We start from the raw sequence: 22,847 nt of genomic DNA, 5'->3' as shown, positions 1-22,847 counted from the left end.
TACCTCTGCGAGTGCGGCTTTTACAACCGTGATTTGGCGACGATGGCGTCAGTACGTCTGGCGATCAAAGAGAAAAATGCGTCTCTGGGAGAGATGGAATATCAGATGATAGGGGGAGTACCGCCTTGTACCCCCAGGCGATATTTTGATTTATAATAAATAGCTAGTGTTTTAGAGTTATGAGGAGAAGCAAAAAGGACAGAACAAGGAAGGCTTCCCGGGAACGTTGTCCGTTTGGACTTTGGTAAATATATATATTATTTCTGCTCTGTTGTATAACCTTGATGTCATTGATGTGACTTTAAATATTTTAATACTGTATTATACCCTTTAGACAGTGTCTTCGGTCATCTGACGAAGTAAATCGTAGACTTTTTGTTCTAACATTATACGAGTATTTGGTAATATAAAGCTTAGCCATTTATCCTAGAACACCTAGGTAAACTGTAGGTTATTGTCTTTATTGTGATAGGTGTATTAATTCTGTGTTACAAGGTTACTGAATGAGTAGTTAGGGTTAATTAAAAATTAACCAGTTAGGAATAGTGTTGTAATTCCTTTATTAATTAAGTTCTCCTGGCAGCGTTTCTCAATTATCACACGTGTGGGTGTTGTGTCACGGTGAAGTGATTCGCATATTGTGTAAACGAGACACCTAGAGATTAACAATTAAGTGATCAGTTCTGGGTTGTTTATTGTTGTTATTAATTAACTACTACGGCTGTACATTTGTCAGCGTAGGTTAATACAGAAAAGTGTATTGTGAGGTCTAGTGAACTAAACGTGCTATAATAATATATACTTTATATAAGATCGTATCTCTGATCATACCTAGACGAGCCAAAGCGGTTTTGAACTGCCCGTTACAGAGAGATCTAATAGATATACAGTTAGGAGAGATATTTGGATAATCGTCTTTTATTCAGTTACGGGAATTATAGAATCCCCGTGACACTTTCTTTCATATGACGCGCCAGTCTTTGATTTATGATGGCTGCTGTTTTCAATCTAAGTCACATGTAATACGTAGGCCCCCTACCATTTGACAATGTCACCTATGGACGAAAAGCGAGCGGATGCTTCTGTTTCTTTTATTGTACAATATGTTGAAAATGTTTGACGATGGTTTGTATGCAGTTGACTGAGAAAACATGAGTTTATTAAAAGTGTAGTTATTTTCCATCAGTACACGATGTTGTATGACAAATTTATGAGATGGCAGTTTTAATCAAAATAACTAGGTAGATCTACAGTCCGTCCCACAGGGAACACCTCTTTTCATGCTATGAAATTATTTCTGAGCCGAATGTTTTCTAATTTGGACACAAAAATAGGTTGTTTTTGGGGGTGAGGTGGGTTTTTTTGTTGGTTTTTGTTGTTTTTTTTGGGGGGAGGGGGGGGGAGGATCCTTTCCAAAACACTTCTACTTTTCTTATGTCAAACAAAACTGATCTTTTTTTTTTTTAAATAACAACATATTTGTAGGAAGATGGGACAGACTATAGGTTTAAAGGTTGGACTAGCACGTATTTATCTACAGGTATTCATCACAGATCTATTATTTCACAGTCTCCGATCTTTCAGTATAAACACAAACGCCCAAACAACACTGAGGAGAAAACTTGCTGGCAGTCTGTTGAACTTGGCCGATGAACTGGAAACGTCTGAAAAATAAAAGCGTTTCACTGTTTGTTTGTTTTTTTGTTGTTTTTTTATATTTAATTAAGGCAAGATCTGTATGCTAGCTTGGACCATCAGCTGTCTTTAATTTCTCTCTCAAACAGGTCCTGTAGTTCTGAATGAGTAGCATGGCTTGTTTTAAAATCATTTGCGGCCAAAGTCCAAGTCATAAAAACTGCACTGGCTGTATCGAAAATGTAAAAGAAAATATTTATGGTGTCACGGCAAAGGAAAGGGCACCATGGTCATTATATACCCACCTTTTCTGTGCAATCCATGATTTTAAAAAAATAAAAATAAAAAAGCTGCATCGCGGCATCAATTCTGGAACTTTAGTCTGATTCTCTTAAATTCCGTCTGCAGTTTGTTATTGCCTCATTTTTTTATTTAACAAATACCAATGGGAACTGCATTGTCACTTAGTTTGTGTTATGCAGTTTATTTTTTTTATTTTTTTAAAGTGGACCCATTTGCACTGGCTCCGATGGTCCTATTACTTTTTTTTTTCTTTTCTTTTTTCGGGGGGGGGGGGGGGGGGGGGGGGGGGGGAGAATATCTAAAGCATCGGCAGTATTTTTTTTTTTTTTTTTTTTTTTTTTCTTGTCCCCAGACCATTAGACAGTGCCAGGGTTGGGAAGCCCTGATACACCGCCTCACAATTTATCTTAAAATTAATATTCATACATGTGTAAACATACATACGTATATACAAACATACACACATACATACGCATACACGCACGCACGTACGCACTCACATTACATTCTATTCTGATATATGCAGGTACAAATCAAAACAAAATAGTACTTCCTTTTATGCACGTCTTATGGTCCAGGACTTTTAAAAAAGAAAAAAGGGTAACAACGAGAGAAGAAGAAGAAGAAGAAAAAGAAGGAAAACAAGAAGAACAAGAAGAATAAAAAAAATAATAAAACAAAAAAAGAAGAAGAGGAAGAAAAACCTAAAGTTGATGATGAGTAACGAAACAGAATTAAACTGATGATAATAACAGGAACAGCAGTCGGCCTGTGTTGGAATGTTATATGAACATGCAATTATAAAAAGTTTTTCCTTTGAGTAGATCGTTATCTAAGTGTAATGGGGTTTTTTTCTTTCTTTCACTATATAAAAAGGTTGAGCCATTGTGCCCATTCTTTATTAAACTTTTCATAGTTGCAGTTTTTTAAATAAATATATTTCTCAATTTAAAATTTGTTTTGCAACACGTTTTGAACGGACGCGATAGTTAAACAAAATTCTTGCATTTTCGTACAGTATATATAATATTTAATGTTAATAATTAGCCAGTTAATTATATTAACGTTCTTTTTGTTAATAATACCAAACATAACAGTATTTTTGTCAAAGTGGACAACAATTCCTGTTTTGGACAAAACCCAGTCTTCTACAGCTTTCCATAAAGTATTAACCTGAGTGCATTCATAGAAAAGATGTTGTAGAGTTTCTGGGAAGTTATTACAGAATATACACATATTAGAATCTACATAATGAATCATATATAGAAAAGTGTTTGTTGCTAAAATCCGATGTAGGATGCGATACTGAAACAATAATAAAGTTGTATCATTAATGCTTTGGAAAGGTAATTCATAGTATTGTTCCCAATCACTTGAGTCAAAATTAAATTCTTGATTTCTATATTTTATCTGCGCTTTTGGGATTATGTGTTTATGGTTGAGTCTTAACCTAAAAGGAAAAATTGGATTATTCACTTTTTTGAAACGATCGTCCCTTAAATCACTAAATGTTGATATGAATGATTTCACAGCATTTATTAGTGAAGCATAGCTAATGAAATTTGAATTAACATGATATTTTTCTGCAAATTGTTCATACTTTAAAAATTCTCCATAATCATCTACTAAATCGTTTATGAAGATTATACCTTTTGGGGCATAATGTTTATATAAAAATGGTTTATGATTTATAACTATTTCACTATTATGCCAAATATTAACTGATAAAATATCATCTACAGATTGTGGCTTATGTTTTTGTTCAGTAGTTATCCAACTCAGTAATGTATCTTTCCAAAACATGTTTGACATCTCAATGCATTTTTTTGAAATAAAAGGATCACCATATATTATTAAATCGTTCTTTGAGATACTTGTAACGGATTTGAAAAGAGTAACCTACTTTGAATTGTTTAAAAACAGTCTTCGTATCCATGAACATTTTAATGAGTTTTTAAAATGATATATGTTTAACATTTTAATACCCCCTGCTTTATAACCGTGTGCTATTAAATCACGTTTGAGCTTTTCTGGTTTATTCTGCCAAATAAATTTATGAAATTGCGTCGTTATATTTTTTAAAAAAACCTTTCCCTGGGTCTGGCAGTGATATTAGCAAATATATTAGCTTCGGTATTATTAAGGTTTTAAGAACAGTTATTCTCCCCAAAACCGTTAATTTTCTAATGGACCATAATTTTATTAATTTTTTAATTTCCAGTACTTTAATATTATAATTTAGATGCATGATATGTTCCAAGGTAAATGAGAAATTAATACCAAGTATACAAAAATCTGTTGCCCCCCATTCCAACTTCCATCGTGCATGGTGAAACACCTCGTTAGAGAACTTTTTACTTCCAATCCATATGGCTTTTGATTTAGAATAATTTATTTTTAAACCAGAAATACGTGCGTAATAATCTAAAACTTTAAATGTACCGTACAAGGACTCGGGAGATCCGTCAAGAATGAAGCTTGTGTCATCGGCGTATTGCGATATAAGGTATTCTTGGCTGTCTATATCAATACCTTTAATGGTTTCGTTATTTCTAACAATAATAGCTAAAATTTCAGCACAAATAATAAAAATATATGGCGACAACGGGTTCCCTTGTCTACACCCCCTTTCAGTACTTTGATTATAGGTGTTAGGTTTTTATTAGCGCTAGTGTAGAGTGGTGGTGCTTTGTCTACCCGGGGATTTCTTGAATGTCGCAAGATTTTCTAGAAACAAAACCTAGACCTGACCTGAATGATAGATACATAGATAGATAGATAGATAGACAGACACACATACGGACACAGACAGAGGGAGAGAGAAGAGAGAGAGAGAGAGAGAGAGAGAGAGAGAGAGAGAGAGAGAGAGAGAGAGAGAGAGAGAGAGAGAGAGAGAGAGAGAGAGAGACACACACACACACACACACACACACACCACACACACACAGACCCTCATAGTACGTGTATAATGTACATGAGCAGGTACGATCAAAGCCAGGCGTAAATCGATATACTTACTGCACGTATACATAGCTCGGATTGGTGCATCTGCAAAACAAGGAACAGAAATTACAGAAATCGTTACACACACGTAACCATCCCATGTTAATATTGGATACAGTAATGAGATTTATTTTTATAGACAGTATAGATACCAGAGGTTCAAAGCTGATGTTTTGGATGCATTTGAAAGTGTTTTCAATTTTGTCTGGATCATGGGTATTTTTCTTCACATGTGGAGTCCCTGTGATACGAATACTGTTAGATTCACCTGATAAAAACAGCGAATTGTCAATAACTTGGTAAACACACATTGAAGTCGCAGATCCTAGTTTCAACCCGTGAAAATGGGGCATTAAGTTTTCAAACCTGTAACTCAGTTGGATAAAGTTAAAGATAAAGTGAAACAAGAGTCTGTGACATGATAGAATATGTCCCCTCTGCAACAGTAACGACATCGGAGACGAGTTCCATTATATACTTAAATGCCCATTTTTAAAGAACCCAGAATTATTTACTTACCACAATTATACTGTCAATCAAAACCTAATACATATACATTTTATAATATCTTCAACAGCAAGAAAACCGGTGTCCTTCGTAAATTGTCAACTTTCTGTAAATTTATTATGAATACCTTTAAGTCCCCCGGCTAAAATACCTATATGGATATGTATTTTATGTATGTATGTATATATAAATATATGTATTTGTTTATTTATTTATTTATTTGAAATACTTATACGTTTGCCATCTTGTCAAAATATATGTATAATTGTATTATGTACCTCATATGCTGTGGTTTACGGCCTGAGAGTACTAGTAAATAAAGTTCTGTTCTGTTCTGACATTGAAACGGTGAAATACACATAATGTACCCTTAAAAATAGACTTGAGCTCGTCTAAGAAGTACGTGTGTTTTTAAAAACATGAAAAAAGATTTCATGGAATTAGAAAACCAGGAAGATCGAAAAGACTTCGAATGTACGGAAATATAATCTAAACAATAAAATCTAAGTAATGTTTGATTTCAGTTATCAAAAACAGCGCTAATAGTGGGAAATATGTCATAGTGTTTAAAAACTAGGGTATGTCGCTTTAACTGTTTTTTGGTTTATAACACTCTGATATTACCCTCAGCGCAAATTCTTTGGTGTGTTTGTCGCTGGAAATGAAGAAACTCTGTAACGTTCAGGGTATGGAACGTTCCACACGTACAGAACACGTGCTCTAAACATTCAACGTACGACTTCTGTGCCCTGAAACAAATGGGTATACTCAGTTTATAAATTTGCAGCCGCAGATCTAGACGAGAAAGAAGTGGATGGCTGGTAGGTGTCTCTCTCTCTCTCTCTCTCTCTCTCTCTCTCTCTCTCTCTCTCTTCTCTCTCTCTCTCTCTCTCTCTCTCTCTCTCTCTCTCTCTCTCTCTCTCTCTGTGTCTCGCTCTCTCTCGCTCTCTCTCTCTATATTTCTCTCTCTCACCCTCTCACCCTCTCTCTCTCACCCTCCCTCTCTCTCTCTCTCTCTCTCTCTCTCTCTCTCTCTCTCTCTCTCTCTCTCTCTCTCTCTCTCTCTCTCTCTCTCTCTCTCCCCGTGTCTCTCTTACTATCTATCTTTCCTCTCTTTACCTCTCTCTTCCTCTCCTCTTTCCCTGTTTCTTTCTCTTTCTCTCATTTTCTTTTTGGCAGGTATGCACACGCAAACAAAGTAGATAGACAAATAGACAGACAGATAGACAGATATATAGATAGATAACATAATTCGCTTCATCCTCCTGCCCATGGAATAGATATTAGGTAATACTCCCTTGTAAACAGATATAGCAAAATGACTGAGTACCCGAATATCGCAAATCGACAGTCACTGTCGGGCAACAGAGTTACTTACAAACACATTTTTGGAAGGTTTTTTTGGAAAAGTGCCTTTCCGAGCTGTTCGTCTAGCGCTGAATAACACGAGTGTAAGCCAGGACATTTCTTATTCTCAGACGTAACGGATGGTGCTGAAACAAGTCATTATTAATGTTTAAACATACCATAGCACATATTTCAAAAGTATATACGTTATCACATTATCACATTATTCTAGACACATAATAAAATAACACGTAACCGCGATATATTGCTGAACACATTTCTGAATAATTGCACTTTGTATCCACCACCCTCAGACTATAATATATATTTACATAATTTACCACCACCTCTAGAACCGAAATTAAAGGAACCTCGAGTTGACCTTTCCCATAATGACGTGCGCTAATAGTGTGGTGTGAAACTACATAAAAGCAGGTAACTATACTAAGGCAAAAACAGTTAAGCAGCTTAGTGCCACTGCATTGTACTGAAACATACAAGCTACATATTCATTGACGTGACAATAAGATAATGAGCCAGAGGGTGTATTTCCAGGCCCGAGGGTGTATTTCCAGATACAGTATTCTGTTCTTACCTTCAGCTAGTGCTAGAACAAGTCGATCTTCCTCGCCACGTGTTCCGCCGCCATCTTATAAAAAAAAAGAGGAATTTATGTTTACTGCTTATTATTCATGGTATTGCGTTAAAAGTGTTTTTTTGTTTTTGGGAGGTGGGGGCAGGAGTGTTATTTGTTTTTGTTTTTGTCTCTGTTTTTTTATTTTTAGGGGTGTTCGTTTGGTATTGTTTTGGGGGTTTTATTTTATTTTGTTTTATCTTCTTTTTTATTTTTGACATGTCAACCTACTATATATAAATATTGTTTGACCAATGATTATGGCAGTGACCAGATGTCACAATAAACATGGGCAACAGGTAGCTGTAGTTGTCTTTTCTATGTGCTTGCGACTCATGGATACAGTACATGCGAGAGATGTTTGACGGTGCAATCCGACTTTCGCTTTCGTTCTGGACAAATTCAACTATTGTTTCTTTTCTTTAACTCGTAGTTTTTGTTCGAAAAAATCATTTATGACAAACATGCATACAAAGCATATACACCTAATATACATTATGCTAGTATGCTATAAAAATATCGCGATACATATTGTTGAACATGTTGATTGCTGTATACGGAAAACCATGGTGGGGTATAATTTTGATTAGTACTCTATTGCATGTTCTTACCTTGACACTGGATACCCGGCATAGGCTGCAGCTTTTGAAAAACTGAAACAACAAAGAATACAAATCTGACAACTTTTATTTCTCATACATTTTGAACATACTGTTACTTAGATGCCTAGTATAATAATGGCACTTCTGGTACTTGATCTAAAAGGCGGTGGGGTCTAACTCAGTGGGTAAGGCGCTCGTCTCACTTCATCTAGGGTGTTTTGGTCGTAGGATCCATTCACTGAATGGGTTGTCCCCGTCCCAACCAGTGCCCCACGACTGGCATATCAAAGGCCGTGGTATGTGGTGCCCTGTCAGTGATAAAGTGCACATAAAAGATGTTAATGGAAATGAAGTAGCGGGTTTATGTATCAGACATTCAATATAGTGGTGTCGTTAAAAAAATAATCTAGCTGCCGAAAAACAGACCTCTTAGTGATTAACGGAAAGCTGTCTTTTGTGTGTACATTATTTAGTAGCATATACTTTAAAAGCTTGCCTCCCTTTGATATACATGTACTACTTGTGGATCACTGCCACTGGTTCGTAATGCAGACTCGTATGAACGATATCTGGAGTGGAGGGGTATTTAGTATGGTGGACACGGTGTCTAGTGGGAGGCACAATATAGAATTTTATATTTATTTACATCTTTGTCATCAATTGGGAGGCACAAGCACCCATCTCAGCCCCAAGCCCCTTCCCCGGTTCCTACGGGCCTGTAATGGACAAAACAATAGTTCCGCCAAGTGATGATTGATCCTGCAGCGAGTTCTGTAATCCTGTATAACGGATCTACATTCCGCTTCAAACTATATCGCCATAATTATAGCAGAAATACTATTATGTAAGTGACTCTCTAAAACGGAATACGTAAACGGAACGCACCGAAGGAATACGTAAGCGTATTACTAGAAGGGTATATATACGTATATATTGCTACAAGATGATACAAACACGTATCGTTGGGGCATGCACATATGTAGATAATTGTGTAAGCGTCTATGCGTATTACAAAAATGGAATACGTATGCGTATTGCAATGAGGGATACGCGCGCGTGTTATTAGAATGGGGTGTGTATTGCAAAAAGGGATACGTGCGCGTATTATTAGAATGGGATATGTTGGCGTATTGCTAAAAGGGATACGTTCGGCTATTGCAATAAGAGATACGTACGTGTATCACACTGTTCCTTGGAGTATTGTGACGCGAAGTTGGCGAGTGATCTGTACACGGTGACGTCTCTGATCAAACCACAGCGACAAGCCAGATCCTCCACACAATCCATGTAATACATGTACGCCCTGAAAATACAAACACAGCAGTTGATAGAACGCTCTCTGTACATCACTTTGTCCCTGTTGCTGGCGATCAATGTCTCTATCTCTCTGACTCTATTGGTCTGTGGGGCGAGACATAGCCCAGTGGTAAAGCGCTCGCTTGATGCGCGGTCGGTTTGGGATCGATCCCCGTCGGTGGGCCCATTGGGCTATTTCTCGCTCCAGCCAGTGCACCACGACTGGTGCATCAAAGGCCGTGGTATGTGCTATCCTATCTATGGGATGGTGCATATAAAAGATCCCTTGCTGCCAATCGAAAAAAGTAGCCCATGAAGTGGCGACAGCGAGTTTCCTCCTTCAATATCTGTGTGGTCCTTAACCATATGTCTGACGCCATATAACCGTAAATAAAATGTGTTGAGTGCGTCGTTAAATAAAACGTTTCCTTCCTTCCTATTGGTCTGTCTCTTCTTCTTTTTTCTGTCTACCTCTCTTTCTCTGTTTTATTCTTTGGAAACAAATTTTATTTATAAATTCTATACTAATACAAATACACTTGGGTAGCCATGCACACACCCTCCCACGAACAACCCAGAACAGTCTCCCCTACAGAATTCTGCAAGTAATGCAATGCATATGAATGAATGGATCTTTAACGACGCCCCAGCATAAAAAAAAATACATCGGCTATTGGGTGTCAAACAATGGTAGTTATATGAACGAATTGATATCAACAATGTTACATCATTATAGGAATTATAAAATTAAAGTTAAAAACTCACTATAAAGAGCTGTGCAATAATATAAGAATCACAAGAAAATATATTAAAATTTCGAATAAAAATCAACATCTCGTAAAACATTTCAAAATAGGTTCTGCGTGGAACTAAAATGATTCCATCATATTTTTTCTGCCAAATATACATTTCCTCATCTATAGGTCCAAGATGATTACATTCCACCAGAATGCGGTGAATTGTCAGTTAACACCGACAGTGCTCACACTGAGGTGGAGGATCCGTGTTCAGAAAACGTAATGTGTCAAGTTTGTATGGCTGATGTCAGCATGGCATAAAACAATTCCACCCTTCTTTCACCGCCTGTAGGAGGACTGCCACACTCCCAGGACTGGCTTCACAGAATGAAGCTTGTTCGCGACAGCACCGTCGCAATCATCTTGCCAAGTTGAAAAACAAATATACATGTATTGGTTAATATGATGTTTAATATCAGTGTAAGGTAACACCAACCTTGACATGTAGCAAATCCAACGCAGACTTGACAGCTGTGTCAGCCTTTGTATTACCCTTGATGTCAATATGACTGTGAACCCAAAATAATACAATGTCTTTATTAAAAGACTTTCGTATCAACATCCCAGTTAACGGATGTTCCAGGTTCATATTTTGTAAAATAATATATTTGGATTCCATAGAATCGTTAATTTGTTCTAGGACTTTAATAATTGCCCAGGTTCCAGCAGAAAAAAATAGATTCCGAATCAGGCACTATCATAGAAATGATTGCATCTGATGGGAAAAACTGTTGCACAAGCCACAGCATTACTATCCCGGGATCCATCAGCATAAGCTAGAATGTAGTCACGGTAATTCTCTGATATTATATGAAGTGCTATTTATAAATAATTGGATCTGTGTGATCTTTTTCCAGATGTTCAAGCTGTGTGGTTTGATACACCAAGGTGACAAAATGAAATATGAAGGCGTTTCCATAATTTCCCGTAAATCAATGTTATACTAACTTGCATCGGTGGTCAGCCTGTGTTTTCGCTGTTGTCAGGTCCCACTGAAATTTATTGAAACATCCGTACAGTGGGTTATGGTCGTGGCAGGAACTAGGGTTCGTCCAGGTTCCGTTTTCTGCAAACACAAACACGTAATGCTGTCCAGTACTTGATACAAACTTCCTAACTCTTATCCGATTTTAAAAATAATAATAACAGAAGGCCTAACCATCCGAAACCTGGAATATGCCTCAAACACAACTTATAAAATGTTGATATTTCTGTATTAAATGTGACATATAAAAAAAATGAAATCCTAAGGCTTTTGTTTTTTATGGACCTCTCAAGCAATAAAATGTGATATTTTGACTTTAATATGAACAAGACTATTGTGTTATTTAGTGCGTGGACAATATTTAAAGCGACTTGTAGCGTTTGGCTATGTAATGGTGGATGAACACATTACATCAGAGCAAAGTTATCGCATAAGTTACAGTAACATTCTAAAACAGCTTTTCTTAAATATAGACTTCCATGTCAGTATAGATTTGCATATCAATATAGATTTCCATATCAGTACGGATTTTAACATATCAATATAGATTTGAATCTCCAAATTTGTTTGGATGAAATAGTTCCTGGAAACATCAATGTGTCCGATACAGGCGTGCTTGAACCTTCGGCGGATACTTTTCAATAGTGGACCCAGGATCGCCCCAACGAAAAACGACGTTTCAAATGTTTTGTGAAGTTTTAAGTAGTATTTTGTGAACATTTTCCGTCGACATTTAGATAGCTTGATAGTGGCCGTTCACCTCGAGCGCACAAACTATATACTTGGGGGAGGGGGGGGGGGGGGGAGGGGTAATCTCAACGTACTTTTTTAAAACAAAACAAAACTAATACATTCTGTACGTTTGTGAAAGTGTGTCCGGCCCCTTGTACCGTTAGGTTCGATTTTACAAAGCCTGTGTTTGTCTTATACACGCGTGTAACTACATCCATTTACAATGCATAAACACCTGCGTTTAAGAAAAACAGTGTTCGTAAATTCGACCCTGAGGTGTATTAACTGTACAGACTGTGATACTGTGCACGAGTAATGGCCTCAAACCACAAGGACTGCAGTATTGGCCATAGTTAAACTTTTACAGTCTAACAAATATGTAATAATAACAAGTCGAAGAGTATTCCTAAACATGACCATGTTGTTTTCATTTTGTGTTTAAAGGATGGTGGTGGTAGTGGTGATAATGATGACGGTGGTGGTGGTGGTGGCGATAATCATGATGTTGGTTGTTATGTTGGTGGTTCCGATACTGAATAGTGAGTACGGTGGTCATAAAGATGCTAGTAATGATGTTGTTTATTTTGATGGTGGTTGTTGCAATGAGGATGAGCATAATGATCATGGTAACCAGTGGTAGTGATGATCATAATAATTGTCATAAGACTGGTAATAAATTTGCCAGTGATGGTGGTAGTTAGTATGTTGATTATTACTATGAATTAAAAACAAAGCAAATAACGTACGATTTGTGTCACACGTGATCCTTTGTAAACCATTGATGTCTCGGACTGAAAAGAATGCAATATAAAATTTTATCCTGTTCTAATTGCCATATCAAATTAATTGCATATCACTTAATGTGAACATAATGATGCGTATAGTATATAATATTCAGTATTTGGCAAGAGAGAGAGTTACCCAGGTTTTGCATATTGGTGAAATGTGTTTTAAATAATAATAATAATAATAATAATAAATATGACCTTTAAACGATATAAAAAGAGTAACATTTTACAAATTATTTATTATTTGACGACAATAGTACAAAAGATATTTTATGACAGATACTACGATAGTCGATGGGTGGAATAAATCGCCAATGATAAACGAATAGGTATAATACATGTACATTGTATAGGGTACATACTTATTCCGCATGTGGACATGTAGACATTTCTGTTGTACGCTAGATCAGAAACGATCTCGGAGTGAGACGTCTTACCGCATGCACAGGCCGCTGTTTGAAAACATTGTATGGTCTCCTCTAAAACACTGAAACCAAACAGTTAATACATGACAAAACGTACAATACAATATGTTTATAACGGCCAACTAGTACAACAAAATATGTTTAAATAGCAAAACATCACAAACAGATGTTTAAATCGCAAAACACCACAAAAAAATGGTTAGGTTAGGTTATTTATTAGCAAATTTAGCAGGTTTTTTTTTAATAATATTAATAATAACCATCATCACCATCATCATCATCGACATTATCATAGTAATCTTAATACTCATATTTACATGTGTATCAAAGATGGAGTAAACATTCCGTGTTTAATACCTGCACAAACTGCTGAGGTCTCTGTGATGTAATGCCTGGGCGGCCTTTTCGTCATAGGTCACGTAGCAATCGCGGAATCCAGAACATATTCGCTCTAACCCTGCCACTAGAGCCGCTACAAAATATAAGTAATGTTATACTTCACATGATGTTCTACACTGTCTTCATAACTCTAATTATGTAATAATATATCACAGTCTGTTAGGGTTAAAGCTGCACCCAAAAACAATGATTAGCAATTTCATCGCTAAATTCAAATTTCAGTTTGCCAAACATTACTCATAAATATATAGTATGATAAAGCATCTTTAATGAATAGTATTTATGATATATGATGTTGTTCAATTTAGCTTTTTGTCGATTTAATAATTAAATATATTCTTAAAATTCAGTTTTAATTCACATTGGCAATATGACGAACGACGCCTTAAACTCTACATAAACACATTTAGTCTGTTAGTGGCCACTTCGTCCCAAGATTTGTAAATGATATCGATAATTTTACTGGTTCTGACAGTTCTCAGTACGGTTAAATTTCGTTTCTGTTTCGACATGGTATCAAATTAATATCTGTATGAACCCAAAACCTGGTTTGTAATCGTTAAAGTTTCACCGAGTAATATGCTTGACATTTTATGATTTTTGAAGGTGTACTGCCACTTGTATAACAGCAACACGAGGCGGTGCTCTGGCATGAGGGTGGATAACTGAACATTTTCCTGGTCGACCTATGTTGATTTTTTGCAAGGTAGTTGTCAAGGGATTATACTCCCTAAAACTACTAGTCACATCAAGACCCTCTCGATATTGATGTATTTTTTAACAGAATATATTCTGATATAGAAATTATATTGAACTGCAAGGAATAATTAATGGTGGTGTACAATCATAAGTTATAATTAGATCTGGTCTTCTTAGATACGTACAGTCTGCTACCGCCAAAGCGACGATCTCGCCTTTTACTGTTGTGTTGGTGGCGTTATCTGAAAAATAAAACAATAACAGTTTAAATAACCAATTTAATTTAATTTTGATTTAATCGATTTAATTTAATTTATCTATTTAATTTAATTAATTTGGATTTATTCTATTTAAATTTATTTTATTTTATTTAATCTATTTAATATAATTTGGACTTAATATTTTAAATTAAATTTCATTTAATTATTTAAAATTGTGGGCGAATTTAAAAGTAGTAATTTGTGACGTTTAAGTACACAGGGGGCGGGACGTAGCCCAGTGGTAAAGTGCCCGTTTGATGCGTGGTCTGTTTGGGATCGATCACCGTCGATGGGCCCATTGGGCTATTTCTCGTTCCAGCTAGTGCGCCGCGATTGGTATATCAAAGGTCGTGGCATGTGCTGTTCTGTCTGTGGGATGGTGCATATAAAAGATCACTTGCTACTAATGAAAAAATGTAGCGGGTTTCCTCTCTGAGACTATATGTCATAATGACCAAATGTGTGACGTCCAATAGCCGATGATGAATAAATCAATGTGCTCTAGTGGTGTCGTTAAACAAAACAAAAACTTTAAGCACACAGATGCATAGAATGACTCTAAAACAAAGACATCAAACAAGTCACGTTTACAACTATGTTAACCAACTATAGGTGCACGAACAACCAATCACACGGTGAATCTTGTGACCTATAGCGCATGGCGGACGTATATTAACCTGAAACGAAGCCTGCCGGGCATAGTAAAATGGGTAATATATAATGTCTGACACAAAAATGTGTACATCAAAGTTTACAAAAGGTGTACAACAAGCAAAATATAGAGCAATAAAATGTAGTAAACGTCATCGGAAATGTCACGTCAAAACAATGTGATTTGATTTCAGTAATACAGAAGTCAAATGTACGATACGTTTTCAATGACAATGTATATTATACGCCAGATATAAATTGATTTTAAAACAAAAATGTCTTTATCAAAATTGTAACTGAAAAGCATGGTATTTGAAGCCCATAATTTTTAAGTGAGCATATATATTCCATAATCCACCAAATAGCGTTTATAGTTTGAATACGATACTTGCCATCAATTACGATATAAATAACAAATTTGATTTATTTTTCATTATTGTTATTCATAACTGTGATTAAATAAAAATATTATATGACGAAGTCATTTAAAAACATAACTAAATATGTGATCTTCGTCATTTAGGTTGCGTTGTAACCAGTCAGATAGTTTCGTATCATATGTTTACGGAGTAAAAGAAGCTGGTTGGTAGTAATATATGACTGTTTTGTGCTTTTATTGTTATTTATTGCCAATATATCAATACAGTTTTACACAGTATACAATTGCTATGCAATGTACACTAGAGGTTGAAATCAATACAGGGTACTTCCAAAAATTGGACCTGTGATTTTCAGCAAGATTTAAGGTTTCTGATTAAAAAAAAAAAAAAAAAAAAAACCCACCTTAATATATAGGCAAGAAAACATGAGGGTGTCACATGGCATTTAAGAGATTTAAAAGTATGTGATGTCATACGTTTTTTGCTGGTGCATTGCTTGCCTGGGCGTGTTGATTCACTGCCTCCATCAGTTTAATTCAGTTTCATACCTCGATCTACGCACAGAGATTCAAAACGACAGTGGTCTCCAAACTAAACTATACGACAAAAGCGATGACTTCAACTTTCCAATAGTCAATGTTGCCTTTATGCCAAGCAATATACCTTCTTCTCCAGCTCCAAACAACGCCACATCATTCTGGCACAGAAGTTGTTCCATCAAGGTTATGATATCCAGGGACTCCTGAGGGCATTCAAAACGTTTTATGGTAGACATTTGGAGGCAATATCTACTAAATAGTAGATCATCACTGACCAAAATGATAGCTGATGCTATTCCATATTATGAACACACTTTTTCATCTCTTTGGTGACACTAGATATAGATGGAATTAACCACTATACCCATTTGTCTCTGCATTGTACAGAGATACGGTCTTGATCGCGGATAACGGTTTTGTCGTTCATATTTATCAGAAATGTTAACATTATCGGCAGTGGGAATATATTTGATATACAAGAACCTTTATATGCACTTACCATAACATGTCACGCCTTGTGTGACTGGTAACGGTCCAACAGCTGTCAACAGAAATAGATAAATAATAGCTATAGATAAACAAATAAGTAATAGCTATAGAGATAAACAAGTAACTAATAGTAATTTTCACATTGCATTTAAGCTTAAACTAACAAAACTGATTTAAAATAAATAAGCTATAGTAAGACAATGACGAAGATTTTAAAACTGATTAGCAGGTGTTAATGATCTAGTAAACACTTTCAAACATTTGTTACGAATCCTTTGTAACTGATACCATTGTGTAAAATATGTAGAAATTAATAGTCAGTGTTGTTTCTGTCAATCATCAGGTGGCTTGTAATGTTTATTTTTATTTCTTTAACGGCTATAAAGGTAGTTCGAAATGGCCCATTACCGTATTGTTAGTGTGATTCGTCATGTTTGTTACGGAGTTATGGCAAAATTAAGTTACATTTTTGGTGAATATATCATATAGCTGTGGACATTTAATACATGCGTGTATGTCTGCATGTGTACATGTAGGTGACGTGTGTTTGTGAATTTGCGTATTTATTCACTATTGAATTGTAGTATATATATAGAAATTATCTCTGGAAGGGCAGCACATACCACAGCCTTTAATATGCCAGTTGTGGTGTATTGACTGTAAATGCACTTGTCCCATGACGTATCGCACTAAATGGATAGAAAGTTTTTTACTGCTTTACCTCTCGCTCTGTGTTCCATGGCAATGTGATATTTTAAAATTATTGCGTATCTTTTTAATGTGCACAGACAAACGCCTCCAGGAAATATATTCTGTAAATGCGTGTAATAAAAGACAAATGACTCATCAAACCTGACTGACAGTCCCTGGATGCGTACAGTCCGTGAGTGTAGGTCAGGGCGGTTCCAACGGTTGAGTCGGTGGTACGGTTGCACTCGCATGCGGCATGTTCCACACAGGTGATATAGACCTTAGCCGACCTGGAATAAACAAAACACTGATAGATGTAGTTGCTCTGAAAAAGAACTCCTTCACTCTGTGTTGTATATATACATCCAATACATACATATAAATGTATTGCATGTTTCAGATTTCTTGTACAAACTTATTAAGTATTAAACTGTGTAACTTTGGCAAATGGAACACCGATTTATTAGGTATTTCCCAATAACAAGATATATACTAATACAGTAATACATTAAAAAAAAATTCTAGTTAATACTGATGCATTTCTAGTTATCAAAAAGCATACATATATAGATTTTAAATGTACATATAATCCTTTAAAAATCAAATTGCAGTACCTTTCGTTGGATCTTACAGTGTCTTGGTTAGAAGTGTCATTTCTGTACACCCACTGTCAGAAATTTCATGATATTGGGGGTTTGTTTTGTTACGTGCCTTGCTGAGATCATCGTCAGGGACTACCCCGAGTTTGCAACCATTATAACGTATATCCAAGCAATAAATTCTTTAACAACTGAAGTTACATCTTGAATACAGTTTGTTGTTTAGAAGATCACTTTCTATATATCGAGTGTGTTTCTGATCGTCAGTTTCTATATATCGAGTGTGTTTCTGATCGTCAGTTTCTATATATCGAGTGTGTTTCTGATCGTCACTTTTTATATATCGAGTGTGTTTCTGATTGTCACTTTTTAAATGTCGAGTGTGTTTCTGATCGTCACTTTCTATATATCGAGTGTGTTTCTGATCGTCATTTTCTATATGTCGAGTGTGTTTTTGGTCGTTAGTTTCTATATATCGAGTGTGTTTCTGATCGTCAGCTTCTACATGTCGAGTGTCTTTCTGATCGTCAGTTTCTATATATCGAGTGTGTTTCAGATCGTCAGTTTCTGTATATCGAGTGTGTTTCTAATCGTCAGTTTCTATATATCGAGTGTGTTTCTGATCGTCACTTTCTATATATCGAGTGTGTTTATGATCGTCAGTTTCTATATATCGAGTGTGTTTCTGATCGTCACTTTCTATATATCGAGTGTGTTTCTGATCGTCACTTTCTATATATCGAGTGTGTTTCTGATCGTCAGTTTTTACATATCGAGTGTGTTTATCGTCACTTTCTATATATCGAGTGTGTTTCTGATCGTCAGTTTCTATATATCGAGTGTGTTTCTGATCGTCAGTTTCTATATATCGAGTGTGTTTCTGATCGTCAGTTTCTGTATATCGAGTGAGTTTCTAATCGTCAGTTTCTATATATCGAGTGTGTTTCTAATGGTCAGTTTCTATATATCAAGTGTGTTTCTGATCGTCAGTTTCTATATATCGAGTGTGTTTCTAATCGTCAGTTTCTATATATCGAGTGTGTTTCTGATCGTCAGTTTCTATATATCGAGTGTGTTTCTGATCGTCAGTTTCTATATATCGAGTGTGTTTCTAATCGTCAGTTTCTATATATCGAGTGTGTTTCTAATGGTCAGTTTCTATATATCAAGTGTGTTTCTGATCGTCAGTTTCTATATATCGAGTGTGTTTCTGATCGTCAGTTTCTATATATCAAGTGTGTTTCTAATCGTCAGTTTCTATATATCGAGTGTGTTTCTGATCGTCAGTTTCTATATATCAAGTGTGTTGCTGATCGTCAGTTTCTATATATCGAGTGTCTTTCTGATCGTCGTAATGTGTGTAGTAGCTTGAATTTCATTTTACTTCCTAATAGAAAAATGTTTCGTACGTACGAACTTATTTGAGGAAAAATACAGTTTGTGCTATTACAAACAATACGACAACAAGAAACACATTGTATATACAGACACTGACATTTAAAGCAACAGAATGTATGTAATATAATAATATTAGTTGTTTAAAATGCTCTGTTAGTCGAAAACATGTTACAATAGTTGCAAACTCGGAACAATGCCTTTAACTGATCATGAACATAAACATTTGCGTTTTGAAGTGCCGGGGAAAATTGTAAGTTTCGTGCACATTAACTTTTTGCCTCGAGCATTTCTGAATATATGATATATATTCTGAACATATGATATATATTCTGAACATATGATATATATTCTGAACATATGATATATATTCTGAACATATGATATATTCAGAAATGCTCGAGGCAAAAAGTTAATGTGCACAAAATAAAATGGTCCCAAACCAACTACAAAGTTTGTAAATGATTGAAATTTGATAACATGGTGGCATCAACATAATTATGCAAATCGTCTCGTAATGTTTACGAATGATCAATAAATAATTTCTTGAAAACGAATTGTTTTCCTCCATTACTATTAAAATATGCACAGGAACGTGTTTCAGTGAGTGTATGTATATTTCACGTGACTAGGTGAGAAATTACTTTTGAAAGTAAAACAACAGACTTCTACACACAAATATCTCACAGTGTTGTAACATGGTCAAGAACCTTTAAGACTTGATATCAATAAATCAACAACTACTGTCATTTACGTGGAACGCCCATTATTAACTGTAAACTTTCTGGTCTTAAAGGGACACACCCTAGTTACGGCTAGTTGTTAACCATTACGGCGTTGTTTTTCGCTATTAAACCCATTTTTTCACAAATAAAATTGCACTTTACTTACCGTTTATTATTTAGAATATACATTTCCATTCACCTGAAGTGTTTTTTGGTAACCCTGGTAATCCTGGTGTTTGTAATACCACAAAATGCATTTTTCGTATTTCTGAAAAACGGGCGCACGTTTGAGAAAAAACCGTTGAGCAGACATGGTCTAATCTATTTTTAGACGGGATATTTCCATTTTAATGTCACAGACGTTGGTATACCACGTGACCGTTATCATTTTGGTTCGGTTTGTTTTCTCGTGCACGGTTCGCGCGATCAACATCATTTGTTGTTGTTCATTTGTGAGATTTTCTGGATATCTGGAGAGGGGATACAACCAGGACAGAACAGTTGGAACATGTCCAGGAGAGGTGAAAAGAACGCACCCCAAGTCTGTGAAATTTGTCGTGACGTAGGCATTGTTGTGCTTCGAGCGACATCTACCGGTGACATCAGAATACAAACTTTCAAAATTATTTCAAGCAATTGGGACATGGGGATTCCCATGGTATTTATCGATATAAAACCTGCTTTTTCACTCCATTTGATAAAAACGTGATCTAAGTGTGTTACAGGTTTGTAGATTAACCAAATTATAATTTATTTTCGCTGGATGGAACTAGGGTGTGCGGCTTTAAGTAATTGAAATAAACTGACTTAGTACTAGAGCGACGGTCCTGAGTGTCTTGTCATTGTTAAGACGTTGCCGTCTACCAGATATGTTTTATTGACTAAAATTGCTTACTAAAATTAATACAGTTTTCGTGCATAAAACATCAATGTCTGAATATTAAATGTGTTTCTGATCGTCCTACTGTGTATACTAGCTTAAACTTCATTTTAGTCCTTAATACATGTATATATATATATTTGTTTTCGTAGGTACGAAATTACTAGCACACCACATCCAGTTTGGGCTACGTACAAACATTACAACGACCACAAACACATTGAATATACAAATAATCTAAACTAGAAACTATCTTTAGTATGAAATTTTAGTCGTTAGATATAATTTATTAGTCGGAAACAGCATACAATGGCAGCAGTGTATTTAAGACTTAGTCGCATTATAATCAAGTCAGCTGACTGATATGTTTTAACCTCTACTTGACCAACAAACAACATACACGTGCATATATTAATATTATGACGTTTCTAATACAGTCAACAGTTAACCGATATTCAAGGCATATTGTCACAAACCACTGACCTATTTAATGGTCTAACAAACTATTACCTGAACAAATATAATTTGATTTGTGCCTAAACGTACTTTATTCAACCATCTTCATAACCACCATACTCCATTTCTTAATGACATTTTGTAAAAAATAATTTAATTATGGCAATGGTCCATAATTCAAAATCTAAAATTTCCGAGAGGGATGACATGGATTTCACTCCATCATGGTTCAGTTACGGTGATGCGATAGCTAGATTTGGTTTCCAACAATTAATGTAATTTTTATTTATTATCCATTTTTAGAAAAATAAGGTCTTTAAATCTGTGACAGTATGCCTTTCAGTGACAGAAAATAAATAATTACATATTATGTTATGAATGGTTTGTGTCCAAATGTGTTGTGTTCTTTTAATAAACAAAATAACCTAACAAAAATATACTTATACAAAACGAGTGTTATTTAAAATAAATAATTAATTAATTAATGTTTTAAAAAAAACACCACCACTTAAAACACTGTAATATTATACTTACAAGCAAACTTCTGTAAAGTTATTCGCTTCGTTAAGCATGGCTATACTAAATTTGGAATAACACTTCTGGACTTGGTCTACATTGATACATTCTTCTTTAGTAAAGCCACAAACACAACACACTGAAATGTAAAAAATATATACGTGTACCATGTTATATACATTCATATCAACATACACACACACACACACACACACACAGAGAGAGAGAGAGAGAGAGAGAGAGAGAGAGAGAGAGAGAGAGAGAGAGAGAGAGAGAGAGAGAGAGAGAGAGAGAGAGAGAGAGAGAGAGAGAGAGAGAGAGAGAGAGAGAGAGAGTGTGAGAGAGAGAGTGAGAGGAGGGATGGAGAGAGAGAGAGAGAGAGAGAGAGAGAGAGAGAGAGAGAGAGAGAGAGAGAGAGAGAGACGCACGCACGCATACAAACGTCTGTGCTTGAACCTTAATTGGATATAGGCACGTCAAATATTATAGAGGTAGAGTGTGGAGAGTTGGACTATGGGATAAAGTAGTGAAAAATGGTATAACAGGTAAATGTTTTAATGTTATCCACAGTATGTATCAACATATTAAATCATGTGTGACTGTTCAAGGTGTTTATACAGATTATTTTCCATGTTGTGTGGGCGTGAGACGAGGTGAAAACTTATCACCTCTTCTGTTTTCATTATTTCTTAATGACATTGAAGATACTTTCAAAGCGCATGGCTGCAATGGACTTAGTCTTGAAAAAACCATATCTGACGATATGCTACATTTGTGTACTGTTTTATTTGTTTTATTATATACCGATGACATGGTACTCCTCGCAGACAATTATGATCATATGCAACATTTATTAGATGTCTTTGATGTGTATTGTAGTACATGGAAATTAACTGTCAATTGCACGAAGACTAAGGTTTTAATTTGTGGTGGTAGCAAGAAGGACTATAATAAACTATTTAATTTAGGAAACATAATTTTAGAGAATGTAGAGATCTACAAGTACCTTGGAATAATTTTTCATAAGTCTAACAAGTTTACTAATACTAGAAAAGCTTTGTTTTCACATGCCGAAAAAGCCATGTATTTTATCTTAAAACAAGGAACACGGTATG

General features: G+C 35.5%; 1 protein-coding gene across 1 annotated transcript; it reads right to left on the bottom strand.

Moving 5' to 3' along the window:
- Window positions 1-911: 911 nt before the first annotated feature.
- Window positions 912-21,866, bottom strand: LOC121382148. Its single transcript, XM_041511658.1, has 15 exons — window positions 21,751-21,866; window positions 17,324-17,451; window positions 16,482-16,523; window positions 14,338-14,394; window positions 13,412-13,526; window positions 12,992-13,116; window positions 12,588-12,632; window positions 11,073-11,190; window positions 9,207-9,334; window positions 8,041-8,082; window positions 7,391-7,444; window positions 6,827-6,941; window positions 6,073-6,197; window positions 4,957-4,986; window positions 912-1,664 (listed from the first exon to the last, which is right to left on the bottom strand). The coding sequence occupies exons 1-15, from the start codon at window positions 21,786-21,788 to the stop codon at window positions 1,564-1,566; spliced, it is 1,263 nt and encodes a 420-aa protein (XP_041367592.1). The 5' UTR covers window positions 21,789-21,866; the 3' UTR covers window positions 912-1,563.
- Window positions 21,867-22,847: the final 981 nt, after the last annotated feature.

Source organism: Gigantopelta aegis, chromosome 9, assembly GCF_016097555.1.
Source record: "Gigantopelta aegis isolate Gae_Host chromosome 9, Gae_host_genome, whole genome shotgun sequence".
Taxonomy (NCBI): domain Eukaryota; kingdom Metazoa; phylum Mollusca; class Gastropoda; order Neomphalida; family Peltospiridae; genus Gigantopelta; species Gigantopelta aegis.
This window is presented reverse-complemented; position numbering and strand designations above follow the sequence as displayed.